At 38.5% G+C, this 24,906-nt stretch overlaps 1 protein-coding gene across 1 annotated transcript; it reads right to left on the reverse strand.

Annotated features, from left to right (window-relative positions):
- Positions 1-29: 29 nt before the first annotated feature.
- On the reverse strand, positions 30-24,264 carry LOC101170986 (methylcytosine dioxygenase TET2). Its single transcript, XM_004065914.5, has 10 exons — positions 23,964-24,264; positions 7,296-10,133; positions 7,073-7,163; positions 6,870-6,963; positions 6,556-6,764; positions 6,126-6,276; positions 5,939-6,028; positions 5,322-5,459; positions 4,336-4,690; positions 30-4,187 (listed from the first exon to the last, which is right to left on the reverse strand). Exons 2-10 carry the CDS (start codon positions 10,087-10,089, stop codon positions 2,842-2,844), a joined length of 5,268 nt encoding a protein of 1,755 aa, XP_004065962.3. The 5' UTR covers positions 10,090-10,133; positions 23,964-24,264; the 3' UTR covers positions 30-2,841.
- Positions 24,265-24,906: the final 642 nt, after the last annotated feature.

Raw genomic sequence — 24,906 nt, forward strand, 5'->3', positions numbered from 1 at the left:
ATGAAATTGACTTGGAAAAACATATCAAGTTGCTTTAAATAAATATAACTTTTATTAAAAAACACACATCAAAAAAAGGAATGATATCATAAACAGCTTTCAAATAAACTGCATCCATTACATTACAATACTTACAGTATCATTACCCATCCTTAAATTATATTTGTAGCACACGAAACTTTGAGAAAACTGGGGAAGCCTTGAGGGATTTTCAGACCAAAGGTGGCAGCTGCACTTTTGCTCTTTGACAAATCTTTACAATGGCTTTAAACCATGCACCTGTACTTTACAGAATGGAGAGCACAGCAGGTAGCTGTTCAAGCATGGCAAGGCTAAAAGGAAACTTTTCTGACAGCACACCAGTCTCATGGAACTACAGCCTCTTTATTTTTGCCTTTTTTGTTGTTTTTATAATAGTATTGTTCTCAGTGTTGCACACAGGTTTCTGCTTGTGCGCATTTTGCTTTTTTCAAACAAGCGCTACACATTGCACTTAAAGTCTGAAAACCCCCAATAAAAATCAAAATGGCAGAAAGGTTGCACCTCTTTATACCTTTAGTGTCTAACTGCTTAAAAGATTTGAGTGTGAAGCGACTGGTTGCTTAACTTGTGAGCCGAGCACGCGCAAAGTCAGGAAAGTCATTCAAGTAACGTTGACTCACATAGAAACACTCTAAAGCATCTTCAAGTATGGCTATGCTTTGAAACCCGCTCTATCTTCTGGCACCTTGGCTTTTCTCAGCAACCTGCTACTGTAGCTGGGTTCTGTACAACAAAATTCCACATTTGCGTTTGAAGTTTTATTTTACAAAGGAGTTAATAAAACTAGAACTTCTAAGCACTAGCATCATTCTATGAATGTAAACATTGCAATGACAGTGAGAGTAATATTTACAAAAACATCCTGTGGATGCCAGCCGTCATCATCCTGGAAAAGCTCTTTTGATGTTCTGTGTAGAGCCAAGGGTCAAGTTGACCAAGTATTGAACCTACATGAATATCAACTTGAGTTATACTCCTGCAAATCAAATGGTTGGTATGTACAAAGTGACATAATTTATTCTTTTTTTTCAAACACATACATTTTGCTTAAATATTTTCCTGAAAAATAAATGAAGTGCTTTCAAAGATTGCGTGAAATAATTGGCTTGGGTTTTTAATATAATGCAATTATATGGGATCAATTAAATTGAAGAGACAGGGAAGAAATATACTTGAGTGGTTTTAAATAAAATCTGTACACGGCCACAGACGTGCAACTAAAATAAATGACTGCCATGGTCTTGGCTCATCACAAAAGCATTGTTTTTCATTTATTTTACATCATTCCCTTTAGTTAACTTATTACTCATGAGTCAGAATAAATGGTAAAAAATATTCAAGAAAGTCTTTTTCTGTCTCTGTTAACTGTTTTTGACAAGAATGCCATTGGGATTGATGATTCACTGGCAGCTCCCTGAATATTACAAAACAGGTATGGGCAGTGAAGATTCACACACAATTAGATGAAAATGTCCCTGATTTTAGAGTAAAATCAAAGTTCAAGTAGTACTTTCATAGCACAGTGAAAGCAAGAAATGAACTTTTTTTTTTGCCTGTAGCTTACTTCTAACTGATCACTAAATGTTAAAAGTAATGTACAAATGATGAAAATTATGCAATAATCCTATTGCCAAACTAGTTTTGAGGTATATATCACAACATTTTTTTAATCATTTAAAAGCCTTCTCAATGCTGAAAGAGCCTCACATTGTACGTTCTCTAGTAGGTTAAATAGCACCTTATGAAATAAACTCAGTTGATCAGAAGAAATACAATGAAAAAAAGGCGTCACTTTTATACAGACAAACTTTCTAACAAGAAGTTCAGATAAGAAGTTAATTTACTGTACAAATCTTACCTGTTTATTTTACAGTCAGAATTTTATAGATAAACTTTGAAACTGACACCAAGCTTACCTTGTTTTGTTTTCTCAGTGTATAAAAAGCATGTTTGCACCACAGACAGAAACAACAGGTGATTTTTTTTCCCCCACACATTAGTTCATGGAAGCTGCAGCAAAGAACATCTAAATCAGTTTCTGAGAACCAGCACAACCGTGTAAAACACATGTTTTTCACCCTTAAAATGTTTAAAAATGCACCATGAATATAGTTTAGTTGTACAGTAGAAAATACTTTTAAGTGATAAAAGCACCAATGACATTTAAGTTTTAGAAACCATTTAGCATGAAACTGATTCGCTCTCATAGCTTGCTCACTCAATCAATCACCTAATTCATAAAACTTGCATAAGAACTGTGACATGATTCTTGATGTACATGTATTTCCAAGTATGTAACCTTTACTCCCAGAAAGTGCTCCTGAAAACTGATTTTCCAAAAACCATTTGAAACCTGAAGCGTTGACAGTAATATTTTTCAGTGTCCTTTGTCAAATGTTTTATGGTCTTAGTGTGAATGCAATAGAATTGATAGTAATAGAAACAATAGTGCACAGTGAATAGTACATTTTAACAAAATCTGTCCTATGCCCAGATAATGTTACAGTTTTTCTGAAACAAGAAAGCAACCAAATGTTGATTTGTTCCCAGCTGTAATAGATCCTTGTGTGTCAGACTGAAAGCACCAGATATACTGAATTTTGCAGAAGTTATCTGACAAAAATCTGTTCTTCGTTGGGAGCTGCTGATAAAGCTCAGTTGTTGAAGAGATGAAACACCTGGTTTGAATCTCAGCACTTATTTTTTTTACTATAAAACACATGGCTGCTAGAAAGGCTTTAGTGCCTGTGTTTTGTTTTTTTTTTACTTAGCACCTTTAAGTTCCTAATGAGAAGTTCTTCATGCAAATCGACTGTAAGGCCCTGTGACCTTGGTGAATGCATATGGACTTGTATTTACGTATGTGTTAGTTGTACTTGATAAGGATCCTTCCATTAGTGCCTTGATAAAACGCTTGTATGGAGGCTCCCCTGTAGTCTCTGATTCGGGATGCTCACGCTTCACCCCCTTCTTATTTCCCTTGGTTGGTGTTCCTTCACCACCATTCCTTTCAGCCTCCTCTTCCTTTTCCCGAGCTTTTTCTGCCATCTTGGCTTCCCATAGGGCCAACCCATGCTTTGCTTCATTCAGATTCTTATGCTGATAGAAAACTAAAGAGATGCGTGTAGGGTGGTTGCGATCTGGATTTTTAAGTGGTGTTGTGGCGTGCAGCTCCCGCTTTGCACATTCAATGAGTACTGAACCGTGACTTGGTGCCACAGCCACGCCACCAATTTCAGGATCCAAGAAGTTATGTTCATTGTCAGACCACACCTCTGGTTTTTGTGGGGTTGTGGGTGTCTTTGGTGTTCCAGGTTCCTGCTTGATATTTGAACCCATGACACCACCATTGGGCAAACTTAGTTCTGACTGAGTATCAGGGTTTAAACATCTACCACGGAGCTGAGCTGAAAGCATCTGTGGGTCAGGAATACCCATCTCTGTCTTTACTTGAGTATGTAAAGGATCCAGCCCAGAAGGAAGGATGTGAGGGTTCTGATGGAGGTATGTATTTGGGTATTCTCCAAGCTGATTGCTTTTGCTCACTACGGGTGAGTAATCCATGCCTCCGTGGCCAGAGGGCACCCTTGAAAGAGGGTCAATAAACTGGGCATCCAAGGGTCTGCTAGGACCATAAGGGTTGTAAGGTTGCATAATTTGAGCTGGTCTCATACCATTGTAACCATTGACCTGTAAACCTGACTCGCTGTATCTTGGTGGATAATTAACATCAAAACGCTGATGGAGTCCATACTGTTGCTCAGGGTAAAGAGCTGGTAGCTGTTGTTGGTACATGTTCAAGTGCTTTTGGTTTGCAAGATAGTATGGGTGGCAGTTGTCGAGAGGCATTCCATTACGTTGGTAACCTGGGTATGGACGATTTGGCCCATTCATGTAAGAGTTTGTTACATTAAGAGGGGAGGGGTAAGGGCTTGCTGGTGCTGGTGCCTGAGTGGGACACATGCTGCCTGGCTTGGAAGTGCTTGGAAATGACCCAGGGGAGTTGGGGAACCTCATGAAACCAGGATGTGTTGAGCGAGAGTATGGGGGAATCATGCTTTGGTGCTGCTGTTGTGGATGCGCCCCTAGGGGTTGTGATAGATGACTTGACTGCATTGTGGCTCCCACAGCACCTGGAAGAGGTCCTGGAAAATAATCAGAAAAAAAGAGAAAATCCTGAGCATCAGAAAAAGAAATCCCAGGTCCCATTGATCATGGCCATCCTTAACTGCTTGATATTATACACCATCTCCTTCAAAGAACGTATAATCTCTAAAACAAAAATCAAATTACCTGTCATTGGAGTGCTTTGAGCTGTATTCTCATAAGTGCCAGCTTTTGACTTGGCCAGGCTGGCCTTTTCTGCCTTATCACCAGAACCTTCCAGGGTGGCATTCTTGTTGGCTGCTGCCTTTTTTGCTTCCAGCTTCTTTTGCCTGCAAGACTTGGCGGGCTCTGCGAGCATGCGTATCTGACGGCGGAAGGTACTGAGAACTTGTATGGCTCCTGACTTCATTTTTTCCTGCTGACCTTCCTCACTTCCAAATTCATCAGTGTTGGAAGCCTTATAGAGAGGTAACACATGGAGTTGCTCATCCTCTGGTATTCTTCCAATTTCTCGATTGTCCTCCCTTGTTAATGTACACACCTGGAAAACAGTTAAATGCTTACACGTGAGTTATGTCATACAATAAAGGAATAGACTGAAATCTAGATTTCACTTTATATATTACATTACAATACCATGTTTTGATTGTAATTTTTTAAGGACTTGAAATAAAACAAATTCTGAGATTTGCATGGACGTGTGCTGAAATGTTTTTCTTTTAATGTATTTTTTGTTTTTTAAAGTACCATTTGTGGTAGTTTCACATATGTGTCTAAACTAGTCACTTCATGAATAGCAGTTTATTGTCCCATATTTATAGTAAACAAAAACGGTATAACTGCAAGGCGTTAACTCCATATGAAACCAGCTAGTTCTGTTTAATTTAATAATTTGACATTAGCTTGCATACTGTCCTGCTTGCATTTTTGGTGCAAGTTTCCCATAAGCCTAACTATTGATGTCTGCTCCAGCTATTGGTATTGGTGGAAATGCTGACACCAGCTGGTAGACCACAACATATTATGTCACAGCAAAGAATCACTGAGTTCAAATTAATAACTAGAATCAAATAAAAATAGTAAAAATAATCCAACTCAAATGCAGGTTGATCCCTAAATTCTACCAGCAACATAGCTAGTAACAGCCCCCCAGAAATCTAGTGAAGACTTACCACAGTGCTGCCACCCTGCATGTTGTGGAGATCCCTGTGAGCATGAGCGCAGAAGTCCATACAAGCAGTGACACCAGAGAAGGGCCGACCCTCCTTGAGTCCCAAACGACAATCTGGTGCTCTGTGCTCATGTTCCACCTGTAAGCACACAATGAACAACAATCATTGAGTTCTTGAAAGATACTAACAAAAATATAATCATTATAGGATAAGGATCGCTCCAACATTTTGATTTTTTGTTTGGCTGCAAATGATGGCCTATAGATGAGCTAGAAAAGGGTGTTGTTGCCCATAGTTAAACCCAGTTAGCCATTACCACTTAATGACTGCTCAGTCTCATCTTTTGACTTGCCAGTTTGAAACAAAATGTGGCTAAATGACATGGATGTGAACGTTTTATTTGCGGATATGATAAATAGATTTTTTCTCTTACATGCATCAAGTGTGTAGCAACTACTTTAGATATTCAGATTTAAAATTTTATTGATCAACAATTCATAAATGGACAAAAAACAGTGAAACACAACATATAATATATAAACAATTTACTACCAGTATTTGTGAAATAAATAAGTAACTGTAAATTCAAGCAAAATAAGATGTACATTTGAACCTACCTGGTTTCCATATGCTTCAGGTGCCATAGCTTTATATAAAGGCGCAAGCAAAGTCGCTAAATTTTGAAAGTTCCGCTCCACTTTCTCTTCCTGAAAGACAAAGTTTTTAACACCAAGGCCCCTTATCTTGACTGTGTTTTAAATGTAATTATGACACAGTCATTCTCTGTTAGTCTGCATAGATCACCTCTCTGACATCATCTCCAAGCAGCTTGAATTTCCTGGGAATTTTGCTCCGAGCAAATTTACAGCCATTGTAATACATGCTCCAGGAACAGCCAAAGGAGAAAGATGCTCCACTTTCTTCAGGGTTTAATCCCTGGCATGCACATGTCCTCCTAAAAAACCCCCAGAGATAATTTAATGGTTTTTGCCAGACTTGACACAAATGAAACTAACCGAAGAGTACATATCAAATATTATAAAAAACTGACCCTATGACAAGCAGGAACAATTTTCATTAATAGCACACTCTTAAATTAAATAAAACAAAAGTAATGGCTCTATTTGTAGTTTACGCCTGGAAAGTATTTACATAGCATTTTTTTAAAATTACTTCATTGTCAGACTTTGAAAAGAAATGCAAAAGCTGTCAGTTAAGGCATATTGTCACTTACTCTTCATTGAAAGCACAGCGCCGTTGTGTGTGAGCTCCATTTTTCTTTAGAGTTTCACTCAACTCGAGGTAGAGGCGGTCAGCCAGACTAGCTTGGATACCCTCCCAAACTAGTATTACAACAATGATGCAGGCAGTTTCACACCTATGACCTGTACGTTCACGCACCAGGACAAGTAACTTTTCTTCTACACTAGATCGACGGATAACCTGGAGTGAGGAGGATATAGGAATGTTTTCAAACAATTATTTTAGAAAGGAATTCTAGGCATGTCATTGATTTTGAGTACCAAACATTGAGTAAGTTGTTCATACCCATTTAGCAATTGGGCACCCTTGTGTGCTTTTTCCTTCTTTGCCAGTGTAAATTACTTTTTCAATCCTGATGGCACGGCCAGTTAATCCAGACCTATAAAGCAGAATAAATGTGTTAAAAATGAAAAATAATAAAAACACACAAGGTACAAATAAAAAACAGTTTATCTGTACTATAGATGTATCTTTAGTGTGTGGTTTACCTTTTTTCCATCATCTCCCGAATGCCAGGAACAGTGGGTGCTGAGCCCAGGTGAGTGTAGTAGGGGCCCTCATCCTTCTCGACGATTTGATCTAAATACATCAAATAATGTATTAGAATTTGTTTATAAGCTTTATGCAGAGCCTTTTTGAGACGGTTATCATTCTTCCAAGAAGTACTTGTTAAATTTCAAGAAAATCTTCTTTTAACACTATAGAACTTACCAACACAATGGCAAGAGGCTATGTCATACTGAGTTTTCAGGGGTGTATCCAAAAGATTCTTAATAGGGGTATCCAACAGCTTCATAGGGGAGTCAACAAAACTTTGAAGGAGTTGCTCCTTTTTAGGAGTGGATTCCAAGCCTTTTTTCGTAGATTGGGCTGGTATCGAGGATTGGACATCTCTTACTTCAGTATTGGTTGACAGTATTGTAACAGGGCCTGAAGATTCTACCTTCACTTTATTAGATGAATGGATGAGAAGGCTTTTTTGTTCAAAAACTGTTGATAGTTGGTACTGCCTTAGACTTTGTTCCATGGAAGCCAAGATACTCCCTGGTATTTTCTTGTGATTGCATGGGGATGGGTGATTTTCCTGCTTGACTTGTAGTCCACCTTTGTCTGGCTCACGCATATGTAGCAGCTGCCCCTGCTGCTGTGATGTAGGCAGCTCAAACCGGGGCTCCATTTTTATAGCTCTCTGGGACTGATTTAATTCAGAGCTCTGAAGGGGATGAAGAGGATTTTGGAGCTCCTGCTTTTGCAACAGGTGCATACGTATAGCTGCATTCCTCTGAAAGTTTGTTTGTGGACCCATGGATCCCAGAGGTAGTTGAGGTCCCCTTTGGAACTGTGTGCAAGAACTCTTAAGCTGCGGTTCAGCTTTGGGATGCATCTGGTTTCTAACCTGCTGGTTTAATGCACCTTGTGGTAAGTGAGGTTGGGACTGTGTTGAGGTCTGGGTAAAGTCCATCTTGTTGTGTTTGTGGCAGTGGTTGTTAGGCAGCTGTGGTTGAAATTGCTTGAGGTTTGGTAGATACTGTCTTTGCTGTTGTTGCATCTCTGCTTTATTACTATACATGAATGTGGCATGGTTGCTGTGCTGGCTGTTGTTGGCTTGAGCTAAATTGTTTCCAAGAGATTGGCTGAGTTGAGGCAAGTGCTGTTCTGGTGGAGGCTGACTATGTGGTCTGTAGTGGGGAGACTTCAATTGCTGCTCTTCAAACTGTGGTGGGTGAGATAAAGGACGCTGAAGTTTACAGTGCTGCTGTTGCTGAGTAAGAAGTCCAGCTGACAGTATATCCTGCAGATCAGTATCATCACTTAAGTGCTGAGAGTCCTTCTGGAAGTAATTATTTCCTTGTTGATTTTGAGGGAAGTTTTGCTGATCAGACATTTCAGTAACTGGCGTTTGCTGCATCTGAAAGGCTTTAGGGCTTTGATGCTGCCACCTAGTGGCAGTGTTTTGCTGGGATGGAGCAAATTGCATTTGGTTGGATAACAATTCTGGAAGTTTTTGCTGGGAGGTGTTTGACCCTGGACTCATGTCAGCTAAACTTCTCTGTATCTGAAATCTTTGCACTGGGCCAGGCTCCATGATTTGGGTATCACGTTGGGGACTGGCTGTCCTCTCTACATTAGGCTTAGGAGGGAGAGCTCTCCACATATCTTGGTCTTGTGTCTGAGAAGGTGGTGCCTGCTGCTGTGTGGAATTTGAAGGATTTTCTTCCATCCAACCTGTGTTCTCCAAACCATTTCCTTTACCAATGTGATGTTGATGTTGTCCCATCTCATCATCGTTGTTTTGTGTTCTGCCATTTTCTTGGAAGTTCTGAGGTTGAATTCCACACTGACTTCTCTCAGTGCTTAGGTGTAAAAACTGATCTGAACCAGATTTCTCATTTTGGGCCATCCCAGAGTTAGCAAAGCATCTATATCTACCATTTTCGTCAATTGCGTGTTGAGCATTACTGCTCCTCAGAAAAGTGCTGTGGTCAAACTCTTGCTGGGTGTTTTTATATGCACTTTGAGGATCTGATTGGTCTGTAAAATGGGGTATGCTGGTTGGATGTTCTTGAGAACAATTGGTGTCATTTGTTGGAGTGATCTCGCCTGATAGTTTCCTCATTTCTATACCAGAATAAGCATGTGGTTGCTGCTGTTGCTGGTGGTCTGCTCCAAAACTGCTTGAGAATCCATTTACAAGATAACTGTTACAACTGTTGCCCCTTTCACTGTTTTCAGGTGCCCTGGGCTGCTGCTGCTGAGAATTGGGCATCTGCCCTGAAGGAAGCAACCCTGAGGCTAAAGCAGGGGGTTGAGCACCTTCACTAGACAACTGATTGTCCAGTGAACCATTGACTGTATCCAGCTGTGATCCCGATGTTTGTGGTGCAATTGACACTTGCTCAGGATAATATTGGGACAAAGTCTTTTCTAATAGATCACCTGGAGTACTCTCTAAGGTTGAAGAGGCTGATACAGCACCATTGGGAAATTGTTTATTCCGTGGCCGACCAAAAATATCTCCATTCTGAATAGAGTGGTTCCTTTTATCTAAACTAAATTCCCTCTGTGATGAGCTGCATTCAAAATTAGTTGCATTAGTCAGCTCAGGTAAATTGTCCACCATTTCAGAACTTGTGCCATCATTTCTTTTGATTTCTAAATCTACCTTCTTTCTCTTGGGCTGGTGTAGTAATGTATCCCCTGTGAATCCATGCTTCAGCTCGCCATTCATCAAATCTCCATTCATTTTGTAAGACTCCTGATCAAATAGGCTTTCTTCTGATGCAGGGATGATGCAATTCTCCCTGTGTCTCTTCACAGAGTTTGATACTTTGTTAGGGTTGTACTGTACTGGGCTTGTAATCCAGTTGTTGTCTCCTGTGGGCTGCGGAGAACCTTCAGAAAAGTGGCATCCATTCTGGAGTCTGGGAGAGATACTGTGAGGAATGCCAAACTGTGCTATCATTGAACTTTCTTCCTTCTCATGCTTGGCCTGGTCTGTTTCCATCTGGCCTGCTCAGAGTCCATACACTGGGCTGCCCTCTGTCTGTCCTGCAGAAAAAAACAGAAATAATTCAGTTTGCTAATTGTTTTAATACATTTTCACAATGTAAAAAATATTGTGGACAACACACACTGCTTTTCAGCAAATGTTTGGGGTTTCTACTTTTCTAAATGTAAGTGTATTAATTCAGCAATAATCTTATCTTCAGACCACACCCATTTGAACTATAATAGGATTATTAAAACTTCATATTTGTTCTACAGTTCTACTAAAAATGTATCTTTGCAGAAAAAACACACTGAAAATAATTCAGCCATCTCAGTAATTTATGTGGTTTTGTTTTTGCGGCTTGATGGTTTTTTGCAAGCATTACAATAAGCTTATTTGACCTGGTGGCATATACCTGGTGGCATTGAGACCAATCTTTTTTTTGTTTTTTTTTACTGGGTGGCGCAGTGGTTAAGCACTCTTGCCTTGCAGCAAGAAGGCCCCGGTTCAAGTCTTGGCTGAGGGACCCGAAAGAGAATGCATTTTCTCCCCATGAATGCATTGGTTTTCTCCTGGGACTCCGGCTTCCTCCCACCATGCAGAAACATGCTTCATAGGTTAATAGGTTACTCTAAATTGCCCTTAGGTGTGAATGTGAGTGTGTATGGGTGTGTGATTGTGGCCCTGCGACAGAATGGCGACCTATCCAAGGTGTACCCTGCCTTCACCCACGAGTGACCCATTAAAGGACAAAACGGGTTTAGAAGATGAAGTAATGTTTTTTACCACCAGCTTTCCAGACTGTACTTCTGCAGATCTTTTCTACATTTGTAATACTTGTTTGCTTCCTTGTTGAGAGCTGTCTAAAAAGTGAAGCTTAAATGCGGAATTACACCATTCATCAAAACGCCATGATTCATTCCCTTCATTGACTTCAAAGTCACAACAATGGAAATTCAGCGAGTTGAAAAGGCACACTTCAAATGTGCTCACCAATCAGCTTAATGTGCACACCTATGCAACTTAATGTGACTTTTCAAGTAAAAAAAATGTATGAATGGCTTTAATGGTTTTACCCTGTGTCAAAAACAAATTGCAGACTATTTGTTGCATTACGGTTAGAAGTGGCTTTAATGTTTCAATTTGCCAGTTTTGAATAACAGAATGCAGTTTTTCTTTTAGTTATCTGTCTTTTATCTAGTGATTTCATATCAGACTTGGAAAAACCCCACTATGTATCCAGTGTGGTCAGATTCAACCTCACAAAATAAAAATGTTAAAAAGGAAAGTTTCTTATAAAATTTGCCAGTGTAAAGCAGCTATTAAATTCTTAGTAAATGTTTTGTCGGTACAATAACTTTAAATCAACACCTGTAAAATATAAGTAAACTTATTATTAGGTTTGTCATCAATCACTGCCCTAGTAGACATAAAGAGCTTACCTCCCCATATTCAAAAAAATTTTGAATACATACATCCGCATTATAATTTTACATTTGTTTTGTTTTCTACAAAAAATAAATAAAGGCCTTAGTGGAGCATCCGTTATTTTTAAATGAATTCAATAATTTAGTGTAATGATTTTCACCCTTATACATACTCAAAACAAAGTATTGAAAAAATGTCATATTCATCTGACTTAATTGTATTTAAATGCTCTGTTTATTACTGTTACAAAGATATGTATATGTTATATTATTAACACACCCATCAGTTATTCATTTTAATGCATGGTGTGCACAGGAAAATTATCCATTGACATGAAAGGGTAGAATTGCAACTACGTTCAGCTTTCAAACCGAAGCATGTTTACACAACCATGCTAAAACATAATTGGACCCAGATCTGGATCCCCTCAAATGCTTTTCTGTTTTTCTAAACCTTCTTTAGGTCCACCACAGGTTGATCTTTGTATGTAGTGCTTAGGCATGTGCCACTTAGCAGTTTTGTCCTCCATCACTGGGCCTGATTATTGCATCTGGAACTAATTGGGATAGTTATCATGCCGGCAGAACGGCTACCTTCATCTGTTCTGTTGTTTAAGTCTAACAGCATCTTTAGAACAGAGACTAAGATAAAAGCCTTACAATTTAACCAGTGGGGGAAACAACAAAACAGGTAGTGACTCAATAAATAGAACAATCCCTAAAATCAAGCTGTTGTTTTTACTTTTCCTTAAGAAATGTCCAGTCTTGGGAAAACATCATTGAGCAAAGTGTTAAATCGAAAAAGAGTCACCACCAGTTGCTCACAACTTGCTCTTGGGAAGTGGGATAATAATTTACCCTAATGATCTCCTTCTCTGTGTTATTTACCCTTCCTGAACTTAACCAGTGCCTCAGTCCCACCAAATTAGAGCCTTAAAACCTTACACTAACGAGTACTCTGTTGTACGCAGTCTGGACGCTCCATCTGCCGTCACTGAAAAGGAGCCGATGCAGAGCAGCATAGAGACAAAACAGATCTTTATACTGGCTTATTTAATCTAGACAATTTATATCAGGAAAAAGACCTAAACGTGAAAACTATCACCATTTTTTTGATTTTTGCAAATGTATTTAACATTTCCAAACTAAATGGCAACTAACAACACCTAACACACTCTTGAAAATTAGAAATAAGCAAATGGCTTTTAAAGAAACAGCAAGGGAATCCCACTTCCTGATCTCATGTGGGTTCTTCACTTTTAATCTGGCCCTCTGAGCAGTCTGAAAAAATCTGCAACAACCTCAGGAGGTTTCCGTCTGGTGCTCAGCTGCTTTCAGGAAAACTCCAGTCCTAAGGGACACTCCAGAGTTTACAAAGCACTGAGCAGAGCCAAGCAGCTTGTCACAGTTGGATACACCCACACTGAAAAAAAAGAAAGAATCTTTGCACACCCAGAACAAAGCCAGAGATCCCAGCTGTGTGTGCGTCTTCCCAGGATTCATATGAATGTACAAACACAAACACAGTTGTGACGCTATGCTAGAAGTCTGACTTTAAATGCACACTTTAAAACATTTGGCACCAGTATGTTCTCCACCTCTCAGAAATGATTAACAGGCAGACCTATTTTTGCTCTGAAGGTGGAGTACTGAAATAAACCAAACATTGGAGTACTATAGACGCCGGAGCGAATAATGCTTTGGCTTATTTCTTTCCGGTAGCAAAAGCTTATCAAAGAATTAGCACTGATTAAGTTTGAATTGTGGCTTAACTAACTTGACTTGTCATAAAATCCCCACCAACTTCCAGAAGTGAACTTTGGTGCCTTTTGTGCTATTATTAGTGGTCAACCTCACTGTTGGCGTGCACATCAGGTTGATTTCTGCGAGCCATTCCTCTATACTCTCATTTCAACCTGCTACCCAGTCTTTAGGTAATCATGCTAATCGTATGATCTGAGTAACTCTGTAGCTGTGATCAATGTTTTATTCCTAAATGAGCATTATTAGTTAATAGAATAATTCATATACATTAGGAATATTGTCTATGCACAAGTCAAATGAGTAGATTATCTCATGAGAGGGGTTTAAAAAAAAGTAAAGTACCTTAAACACATCTTTGCAACTAAAGTTACGAAGGTTTCACAGTATAAGTGACTTGTTATCACTCTGCCTATTCACACTCATCGTTAGAAAGACAAAGTGATGCACATTTCACATTTCAATAGCACTTCTATTGTACAAGGCTCGACCCCAACAAACTGCAGCTTTGGTCTGCCTATCTCTTTGAAAGTGAAAATAAATGAAAAGTTATGCAGAGCTGCCAAACTTTTTTAGCTCTCAAAATAACTAAAATTCAAGAAATTTACATTTAGGATTGTTGTTAGGAGGAATTAAATCTCTATGTCATTGCAATTAACTGTGTAGAAATATGTAAAGGGGGTGTTTTATTCTGTTCAGCCTCCACAATTGTGACCTACATAAAAAGATTAGTGGATAAAAGTGGATTATTAAGTAGTGTATTTTTCCATCATAAAACAGCAGATAAGAATGAGGAGATTATTTTTGCACAAATGTTTTATTATCTGAAATTGTCTGTCTTTCTCACACTGAGCCATGGCCCTATTCTACTGTTATGTATGTTCAAACCAAAAAAAAAATGTATCTGCAATGTTCCTCTTATGTTTCAAATATTTGGAGTGCACAACGATGAACAAAGTTGGAACAGACTCACAAAAGTTACACAGGTTTAACTGAAAATATCACCTGACTTAGACAGTTGTTCAGTGTTCAAATGTTTCTATAATCAAATTCGCATTTTCAAAAACTGGAACAGCCTTTTTCCTTTTTATTACAACACTAAGGTAGGGATGTGGGCCCTTTGTAGAAGTAGGATTTCCTTTACTTTAGAGAGCTTGTGAAATATGAGAAGTGCCATGGCAGATGTAGACTACTTGGCATGACTTGGCAGCCCTGTGTTACATTCACCACTACAGCAGCTGCCATAAGACTTGGCTTTCAGCGCATTTAGGCTAAGAAGCCACCTTTGTTTATATGCCTTGCTACCATGAGTTTTTTTTTTTTAAAGTTAAAAAACCTGACCGGTTTGTTAAGCAGACGTTTAAATCAAACCCGCAACTGCCAAGCCGCACAACCATAGCAGAATTTTGCTGAATAGCCCAAAAAACTGGCTAGAATTTCAAGTGTATATTTCCTTTTCTTCTCTGAAATAGCCCCTTTATGTTTCCTCTTTAAGAGATAAGAAAGTTGAGCATGCAACCAGTCAAAAGCCTATAAATATTCAAAGTGTTAGGTAATTGTGAAACTGACATGTGCCTTTAACTCATTCATAGTTATTGTTTGAGCCTATTAATACTGTTATATCTATTAACTAAATGTTTACTGTCGCTGTTACTTTTTTTTAGCATTTTATTTGATACTGAACAGTTCCAGTTAATGGTTTACATCCACTTTATTAGGATCAGTACATTTCAATTATCCACATGCTTTAGCCTCTTTTTTGCACAGTTGCAACAATCATGCTAAAAAAAGCAAAATTGTCCAAATGGTAACATGTTGCTCCATAAAGACAGACTGGATTTACACAGTTCGAGGGGCTGGCAGGCTGGGCTGCCAGTGAAACCTCATCCCTAGCAGCCCTTTACTCACGTAATTAGGTCAGAGGACTTGCATTACAGTGTTTTAAATCCCCTTCGTAAAAATAGAGCCAAACCTGCTGCTTTACAAACCTAACGACCTCTTATTGCTTCTTCACAACTGTACACCAATATAACAGCAAACACTAACAAACACTTTGCAAATCCCCGACCAAGTCTGAAATTTCATTATCCGAAAAGCCTTTTTTTTTTTTTTTTTTTTTTACAAAGGTCTTTTTAAATGTAATGTTGCAGCAGTCTGTTGATCTTCTGAGAGGGTAAAGGCTGCCCCCTCAAAAGACTTGTGTAAAGAAACATTTTGAAATATGAAACTTGCGGTGCATGTGAACAGTTGGCTCCAGTGTTTGGAGAGCAGAAATGGGGCTGCACTGAAACAAGTGGTAGGTCAGCGAGCACCAACGTTGTAAGCACAATATGAGGCAATGTCCTTTTAACACATGTCATTAGTGATGGTCAAATGTTTAACAGGCACAGATGCTCATTCATCTTCAACGTCTTCTCATGAGGCACCACACACACGCTTGTGATTTACGTCACATGGTATGTGCAGGCAACTTGGTGAAGGTCGGCTGTGCATTCTTTTTTTCCCCCCATAAGATGAAACATATGACATTGCTTTTAATAAACCCTGGAGTGTCTCTGAAGTCTGATATTCATACAAAACAGATTTTCCCCCTTTTTTAGACTATTATTGAAGCATTTGTCTGTTATTCATAGGAACTTTTTGGACGGAGCTGGAAAGACATTAAAAATAAATGTAATCAACAGTGTTGATGGAGAAGTTTTACGAACTTACAAACTAAATTAGAACAGACAAGTACATATGAATGTCAAAACTTTGAGTTTCTTAGCCAACAAACAAATGTGTGAATGATATTTGATCATATTTGATACTGAACCCTATTAGCGTTTTAGAGAATTACCTGAAATGAACTGAAAAAAATAAGCCTTAAAGTTCTGTTTTCAAAACCCCTTTTTATTGCTAAAATGAATTCCAACTGATGTTATTGCAACTGAGTCTAACTAACTTTGAATTGCACAACCTTGTGTCTGGTTTTCGCCCACTTATCTGCTGATGTTTTCTGTGGTTTAAACACTTTATTGTGACATGATGACAGTTGCACTTTAGAGGAACAAACCTAAGAGCCTCCTCTACATGTTCTTTCAAAGTCAACCTGAAAGGACAACTCTGCAATGAAAATGATCACTTTTGCCTTTTCAATTAAGTGCAATCCAAATGTCTTTGCTCATTGCCTTATTGTCACTGTGAGGTAGCATTTCACTTGATTAAGTATAGGAAAAAAAAAGATTTTGCCCACCCTTAATTTAAATACATGAGCAACAGATTGTAGCAAAGACAAAAGAGGACCCCAAATGTTGTATGTCATTTTTTTCCCCTGAGAGCCACCTCCCCCTCCGTGTGATGAAAGGATTTGTTCAATCGACATTGTTCTTTATGTCTAATGCAATACAGATGTGGCAGGGATGGTTTCCATTGCCGTCTGTTTGCCTCCTCTGATTTTTGTCTCATTGCCTTTTCTCACTATATCTTATATATTTTTAGATAAAATAAACCCAAACTTCACTGTTTCTTTAAACGTATTAGAAAGATTTAATAGGTGAGCGTTAAGATTAATGCTTGAACTTAAAAACAATCCTTTCAGAATCCTTATTTTTTTTAAAACAAACAAAAAAATATGCTATCATAACAAATCTCTGTAACAACAGTCTTGACAGTAATGGTTAGCTCAGAGGAGTTTATAATCAATCACATAAGGTGAAAAATGTACATGGAAGCACAATAGGGCCAGACCAAACTGTATGCACAGTTAGAATGATTGTTGGCTACCAAAGGCTTTTTCTTGGAGCAGGAAAGGATAATTACCTCTTAAATTTGTTTTGTTTAATATAACACTGTAATAAATTAATTCCTAGGCCTAAAATTTGTAACATATCAACATTGGCATTAAAAATAAAATTTCACAAAAATGAAGCAGAAACTCTTGAGAAATATAGGAGAGTCCTTCTTTAACATGATCTTATCTCTGATGGTGTCACACAAGATACAATGGACTCCTGAGGAGTTCACAAAGCATTTTAAAAGACAAACTTCACTTGAGAAAACACAAATCACTCTTTAAATAACAGAGAATTTATTTGTGGCTTGTTTAGAATCGTTTGTTCTGCTTTAAAAAAAAAAAAAAGAAGTGGAAGTGACTAACAGAATGGGTTGAAGGTCTTGTAGTTAATGACTCAGGAAACATGTTCCACCATATCATTGAGTTTAAAGATGACACAGTTTCAGTTTTTTGCAGGCACTGTAGGCATTGGTAATTCATTTTTTTATGTTGACGGGGACAAACCCCACCTCTTTATGTTTTTGATACAACTCGTTTCACCGGTATCTGGGAAAGTCATGAGCAAACACAAAGTACAATGCTGGTAAACGTGACTTTCATCTTATGAAACCATTTTCTCTATTAAACCACTATAGGAGTGTTCCAACCAAGCTTTTAGAAAACTAAGGCTTTAACAGTAACTTCTTTTTTTCAACTTTTGTTTGATTATTTGGCATGATAAGACAGACAAAAGATAAGGCACTAAAGTACCACAGATAAAGTCTGTAAACCACCAGACTTGCATTTATTTATGTACAAATACTCATGTGAGGCACAGTATTTGTAAGAATCTTTAAAATTCAAGTCACCTAAAGATTTGTTTTTCCTAGAACAGGTCAGTCCAGATAATAAACAGCAGTTGAACATTAGCTCACCTCTTACTTAAACCTGTTAGTCTTGGATTCTTTTGCTGTTCAGTCTGCTCAAGCTAATGCCTACCCTGCCTTGCGTGGAAGCTCCCTGAGCACTGCTCATGCAGGGAGTCTAAACCTTTTTTTGTGCCTTTAAACTGCATCACATGGAGACTGAAGAAATGAGCGAAGAGCACAAACCTCCTGACCTGCCCCCAACCCCTCACAGCAGCACCATGTGTTCCCTTCCAAATATGTCTCCCCCACAACCCTTTGTCCGTGCACCAGTCAATATATCTGACTAACATGATGAACTTTGCACACAGCAAAGTTAATTTCTTTCTGAGTGCACAGTAGCCATGGTGACCATCTTCTGAGTGCTTCAAATCCCATCTGGTCTAAACATTACCCCAGAGAGGCTGACAACAGAATAAGCTGCATTGGTCTGTTGAGAACATGTGCTTTGTGCATTTATGCTAGCAGCAGTCCAAAAACCTGCAATATTAGTAAAACTTTAAACCTAAAGGTCATATGGGAGATTTCAGATGTGCCCAGTAAAACTGTGAAAACTGCTATGAACTAAAAGAAGCACAATGTGAAGAAACACAAATAGCTGCATTTTTTTCCAACTTCAAGTTTTTTCTTAAGTTTACCTCTTCCGAATGCTCAAACATCCTCTGTCTGTTTGCATGATCCACATCCACACAAGAAACAAAAGGCAGAAAACTGAAGAAGATTCTCACAGAAAGGAAGTAACATGGCACCAAAAGGCTGCCAGGAAATTCTGAGAGGACATTAGTGTGGACAACATTTTGAACTATGACACAGCAAACACATTGTAATCCTTGTTTTGAGACAGTAAAAAAATGTTTTTTTGCACAATTACAGATTCTTTGGCACAGAAGATGGTGCAACATGCTTCTTTATCTTGGACATAGCCTGAATACAGCTGACAATCTCTTCCACTTGATTATTGTTACCTACTGCCATAGGTAAAGTTTAACTATGAAATGTTTTACATAAATATGTAATTTAATGAAAACCAAGTTTGGTGATCTTCCACATGCAAATAAGCTGTTAACATTTGGCATTTCATAAAAACAAACCTTAGATGGTTTTGGTCTTTACATTTAAGTTTGTAACATATTTTTCACCACCATATTGGGGGACAGAAGATATAGAAATATTGATAAGGCAAATGTTAACTACTTGTTTCAGCTGGAACTGTGTTTGGTAAATAGAAGCAAAATTAAAAAATTAGACCTAAAATAAACCCAGGGCGAAAAATTAAAATTAAACTGTGTTTGATAGATGGGATTTAACTGAAACTGACTGATCCTTACTTGCTTTCATGTCTAATGCACTCAAAAAAAGGAAATTACCAGCCAATTAAGTTAACGAAAAAGTAACTTGTCATTTCAACCAGAAAATTTTATGTTTGTAAATCTTACGTGAATGAATCATGTCGATTGTACATAAAAATAATCCATTTAAAAGTTACTAATTTCAATCATGTTGATCCAACATGATACCATTAAATTGGATACATTAGTAATCGCAAGGAATTGTGGGATTCCATTTTCTTTGTCTATCTGGGCAGATTGGGGTCTAAGTGTGAGTTTTTGTCCATGGGTTTTATTGTCTAGCTGTTTTACTCTGTTTTAACTAGTGATTTAAACTGTTATGTTTATTTTTTTTTTGCACCATGAGTTAAAGTTTGGTAGAGGATGATGACAAACCCCCTTGTGTGGCAAACTGTTAATGTTCCAATACTCAACACAGAGTTCGCGGTAATTGAGCTCCTGTCTTGTGATGTGGGACTTTGCTGGGTAATTCATGTCTTTGATGTGAAAATTAAAAGACCCATTGGTTGTAACTTTGGAACAACATATCAATTACAGATGAATAAATAAAATTAAAGAAATAAATAGAAATTCAAGTTAAATAAACTTAATTTACTTAGGGCTGACCAATTGAAGTGATTCAATTAAATTGGATCAACTTTTTTCTTTTTAGAGTGAGCAACAATATCAATTTAAAGTTGGGTGCAACTGCTCTATTTAAATTGAATCAACTTAAATTTATTAGTTTGAACCTAAATACATTAAGTTGACCCAACCTAAATACATTAAGTTGAGCCAACCTAAATAAATTAAGTAGGACCAACATGATTCATTTTTGTTCAAGTAACGCAATCTAATCATGTGGAAATCCTTTCCATAATTTTTTTATGTTCATTCAAAGTGAACGTTTTTTGAGTGTGGAAGTTTAGAATTGGAGATGGTAGTCTATTTATGTTACACATTTGTTATCCCATTATGCTTTGCACTGTCTTCTGAAATACAAGAAATGGTAAAAGAAAAAAATCTTTGAAGTGGCTGTTATTAAGCTGTGTGCTCTCCCTTTCTCAATTTTCACACCTCTGTAAAAAGGTTTTTACTTTTAAAATTTCACAAAAATGTCACGTCTTTACTGTGGTCTCCTTTTGGCAATTCATGGTTCTGGTTGTGTGTAAAAAGTAAAAGAAACATTGCAATTATGGTTTGCTACTTAGAGACAGAGTAAGAAGCAATACGAAACGTCCGTCGACACGAAGCAGCAGCGCTAAGGTAGGAAGAGATACCATTCGCTCGGGGACAGTTACGTAACATCCCACTTGTCTCTGTCCCTACGCGGAATTCCTGGATGGTGTTTGTAAACAGAACGGCCATGTGCGTGGACTCACGTGGAGGAGGCTTTTGAGCTGCTGCCCTCACCGTCTCACCCCCGAGGTAAACCCTGACATGGATACATGCTCACAGGGCCAGAAACACTCCCATCAGTGCTGTGCCACTCGAACAGCGCCTTGTCACTCTCACTCCGTGTCTACGACTACGTTAGGCGAACAACCCATAGCCTCACCGAAAAAGAAGGCTGCAGGTCAAGACTGGAAATAAAGGTGCAAAGCTCATGGAGACTCTTGTTGTTTAGATAACTCATATACTACCTCATATAATCATGCTCACAGGTTTAAAGTATCATCTGTTAAACAAACTTGTTCCATCGAAGAGTTACAACTTTTTAAAGGGCTGAGTCTCGGTGGGGCAGAAGACCGGGTATTATTCGTGTAATTTCAAGGTTTTAATACATTTTGTTACTTTTCTTTTGCACATAATCTAGTGAATCCGGTGATTAATATTACCTAGTAATATTTTGCGGATTGTTTGGAGATGGAGAAAGAATGCATCATTGCAAAAGAAACTCCTATAATACATTTAATTGGATGAATTGGACTGAAGTCTAAAATGAGTCCTATTGTAATGCAAAATGAAAACAAATGGAGGCATGTAGCTGGAGTTATTTATCAAAAACTCTGCAGCTTAAACATTAGTTCACTCAGCAGACTGTCTGTAGGAATCTGCATGTGTGCAGTCAATATAATAGCTTTGTGATTCCACTGCAGTGACTGGATTGTAGCTTGCTGCTGTCCAAAAGAGCTCCATAGAGCTTCACTCAGTGGTAAAATCAATACTGCAGAAATCAATGCAATTCTCAGTACCTTGTAGATTTGTCCTACAAAAGCACTTGAGCTCTGTCCTGCCAGAAAACAAAACATGTCTAACCTATTTCCTGGCATGTTTCAGTCACATTTTTGCAGCAACCTCTGGGTCAAAAAATCATATGTGGGGCTGGCCTGAGCTGGGTCAGAGGTGAAAGCTTGGGTAAGTGCTTAGGCTTTGTAAGGAGACAGCATTGTTGCAGAACGCTATGGCAACTGGACATTCTCCCCAGAGGTGATATTGTCTTTGCCCCCAGAGTGACTCAAGGGAAGCTTACGGCCATGACGAAGGAGCAATCCAAGCACGCAGTTTTATCTGTAGGTGTGGATAGAAGAGAGAAGCTATGTGCATGTGATTGATCCATATGGCCCTTCCCCCCACTCAGCCCCCTGTAGCCTAGCTTATGCTGTGATGCCTTTTCAGCTACTGGTGTAGCAGCAACCATGCATAAATCCCTTAAAAATCTTTATTCTGAGATTGTGCATTCATATTTTACTTTAAAACCTTGTAAGGGTAAATTAAACTCAAAAGGGTTCCATGGCTTTACTAAGAAAGCAACGTCTTATATATATCTGTTCACGTGACAATATCTTAGCATGGTGTTGGATGTGTCACATGATGCAGCATGCCGTCACAACACACTTGAATACTACAGATAACCCCTAGATTAAGCCCCTGTGTTGATGCTGCACAGTCAATGACCATTTTTGGCATAACACAACAAAGCTATGTCCTCGCCTGCAGAGAGTTTAACCACAAGCTGAGTTTAAAAGTTGGCCATGCATAGCTACTAAAATAGAGGATTCTTATATGCTTAAAGCATGAGAAGTGTGAGAGCCTTGCAGTTGTAACCACAACGAAGACAAATGCTATGTACTGGATAGAATAAGAGATCCCTAACATAGAAAAGAATTCATCTTCTGCTCACATAAAATCATGTAAGTTGGTTTTTAGTCACGTTACAAGCAGCTGACTTTTTAAGCTTTGCTGTTTTTCTGTTTTTTTCCCCTCCTTCTTCATTCAGCTGCTGCTTCTCAAATTCTCTTTTGAATACGTATAACTGGAGGACTGTGTTGTTGCTGGTAAACGCTTCCCCTGTCGCTGCTGCTGTTCTCAATCAAAGCTCAGTCATTGTTCTTCACCTTCTAGACATCCATTTGTTTTATTTGATAACTTGAGGCCATACTGTGGTGATGTCAATATTTATTTGCTAGTAGAATACACCATATCTTACACGTGCTGATCTTAGAATACTGAATCCAGGAAAACAGAGTCTTAACAGTTTAAAATGCACTAATTAAGACAGGACATGAGTTCCTTTTGTGAATTCAAATTGTTTGCTTGATACTACTGTCAAGAAGTATTGTAGATTTAATATGATATTTTTATACTTACATTGAACTTTTAAAAATGAACTTTGAGGTTCATGTATTTAAAAGTCTTGTTCTGCTAGTTTGCCTTGCCATAAGCTTCATTTCTCTAAAGCACTGTAGTTCCTGTTTTAGAAACACCTTAATTGTAAAAATATTCTTTGCTACTTTAAGTTGCTTTTTACAAAAAAATAAGATTTCTTATGTTTAGTCAGGATGTCATAAAAACAGAAAGAATAATAAAAAAACCTGCTCCAAAATGAACTTTCTTGTTTCTCTTAGTTAATGGTGCTGTAGGATTGAGTTTCATTTTCTTTAGTGGATTCTGACCTTGTCTGTCATCCAAACGCTATGCTGCCATAGTTCTCTCTTTTTTGTTTGTCATTAGGATTTGCCTTTGTGTCACTCAGCAGTGAGAGCAACTGTAGCTGATTCAGAGATACACCAAGCCAGAAGCCTTTTCTACCTTATTAATGTGCAGTCACTGTTCACTTAGAGCTAGACATGTCCTGCTGCTTTAATACAAACACACACAAGATTGGGTTTTGAAAATATAATGTTTTAGTAGGTGACACAACCCTAAAAGATGTAAAAGGAATTTTAAGTTGAAATAAAAAAAGGTTTTTTACTTACCATAGATTTCAAAATCTGTTAAAATGTGTAAAAATAGTAGAACAAAATCAAAAAAAATAAAAACTACACAATTTCACTCATTCTATTCAAATGTTAAAAACATAGCCTGACAAAGCAAAGTTCAAATACCGAATGAAAGCATTATAAGAACAGGCATTTCATTATAGCCCCTGAAAAACTCCTGAATTAGCAGTGCTAAGTGACTCACAAAAGAAGGGATGCATTCAAAGGCAACAAAAATGTTAAAGTGAACACAGGACACACTTGAGCAGAAATGCCCTGTCTTTCAGTTCCAGTCGGCAAAAACAAAAAGAAAATCGTCAGCCATGTTGGAGTAGGTTTATCTAATATCCCCTCCTTATTATGTTGCCTCTTTCTTTTACGGTGGGGGACATATACTGTGGCTCACCTGATCTAAAAACACACCAAAAATAGACTCAAGGTTAAAAGGGGAAAGGGGAAGCAGAAGATTAACACACTGAACAAAGTCTCACCTTCTTTTTACGTCCCTCCACTTTGTAGAAATTCCAACAAACCGTCTCGATCTCTTTAACAAATCCTAAAGGGCAGCCATCTTGCCTCCTTCTGTTCTATGAAACAGTCTATCCTCCACATCAATATTCATGGAAACCAGTCTGACGTTGGCTCTCATCATCAGGAGAAGCCAGAGTGTCGCTGTTTCGCCTGTCTGAGAGTCATGTGTGAGGCAGCAGTTGCACACGAAGCTGACCAAATCAGTAAGCAACTCTGCGGGGAGAGCTTGTCTCTGTGAGAAACTCAAATATTCACAAACCCACTTTGCCTCTGAGTCCTTCCCACACAAAGCCACAGTTTTTCTCCCCCCTTAGCTCCCTCTTTTTTTCTTCTTCTCTCAGCCGTACACAATAGTGCACACTATGATGGCTGCCCTCAAGCACTGGAGTGGATTCCATGAACAAGACAGGACTCCACCCTCAATGCACTTTTTTGTTGAATATTGCACCGGTCCTAACCGTCTGACGATGGCAGAGCAGAAGTTGCCTCCACCCCCTTCCTTTTCTCAGACAGGAAGCCGAGTGACTCAGGGTTTTTCCCTCCCTTTTCTCTTACCCTATTTTGACTTTTTTTTTCTTTCTGTCAGAGGTTGCAGAACTTCCTCTTTGATATAATAGTGCCTATTAAAAAAAACAAAAACATTTTTTTTACTTCAACAGTCAGACAGACACAGCCGCTTTGCAGCTCGCCGGCTGTATCACAGTTTGACATTTCTTGGCTGGCCCCCTTCTTTTTTTTTAGTGATGTGTGAGGCAATCCAGCAAGTGTGCAGGGAGTGTACTTTGCTTCAGTCTTCAGCCAAGACCCACCTCCTGTTGACACCGGCCACGTGGGCTTCAGCGAGAAAAAGAGGTGTGTGACACAGAAGGAGACGATTAAAAAACCAAAGTTGGTGCTTTTTAA

The sequence above is a fragment of the Oryzias latipes genome (assembly GCF_053564925.1).
Source record: "Oryzias latipes strain Hd-rR chromosome 1 unlocalized genomic scaffold, Olatipes_Hd-rR_3.1 chr1_Y".
NCBI classification, from domain to species: domain Eukaryota; kingdom Metazoa; phylum Chordata; class Actinopteri; order Beloniformes; family Adrianichthyidae; genus Oryzias; species Oryzias latipes.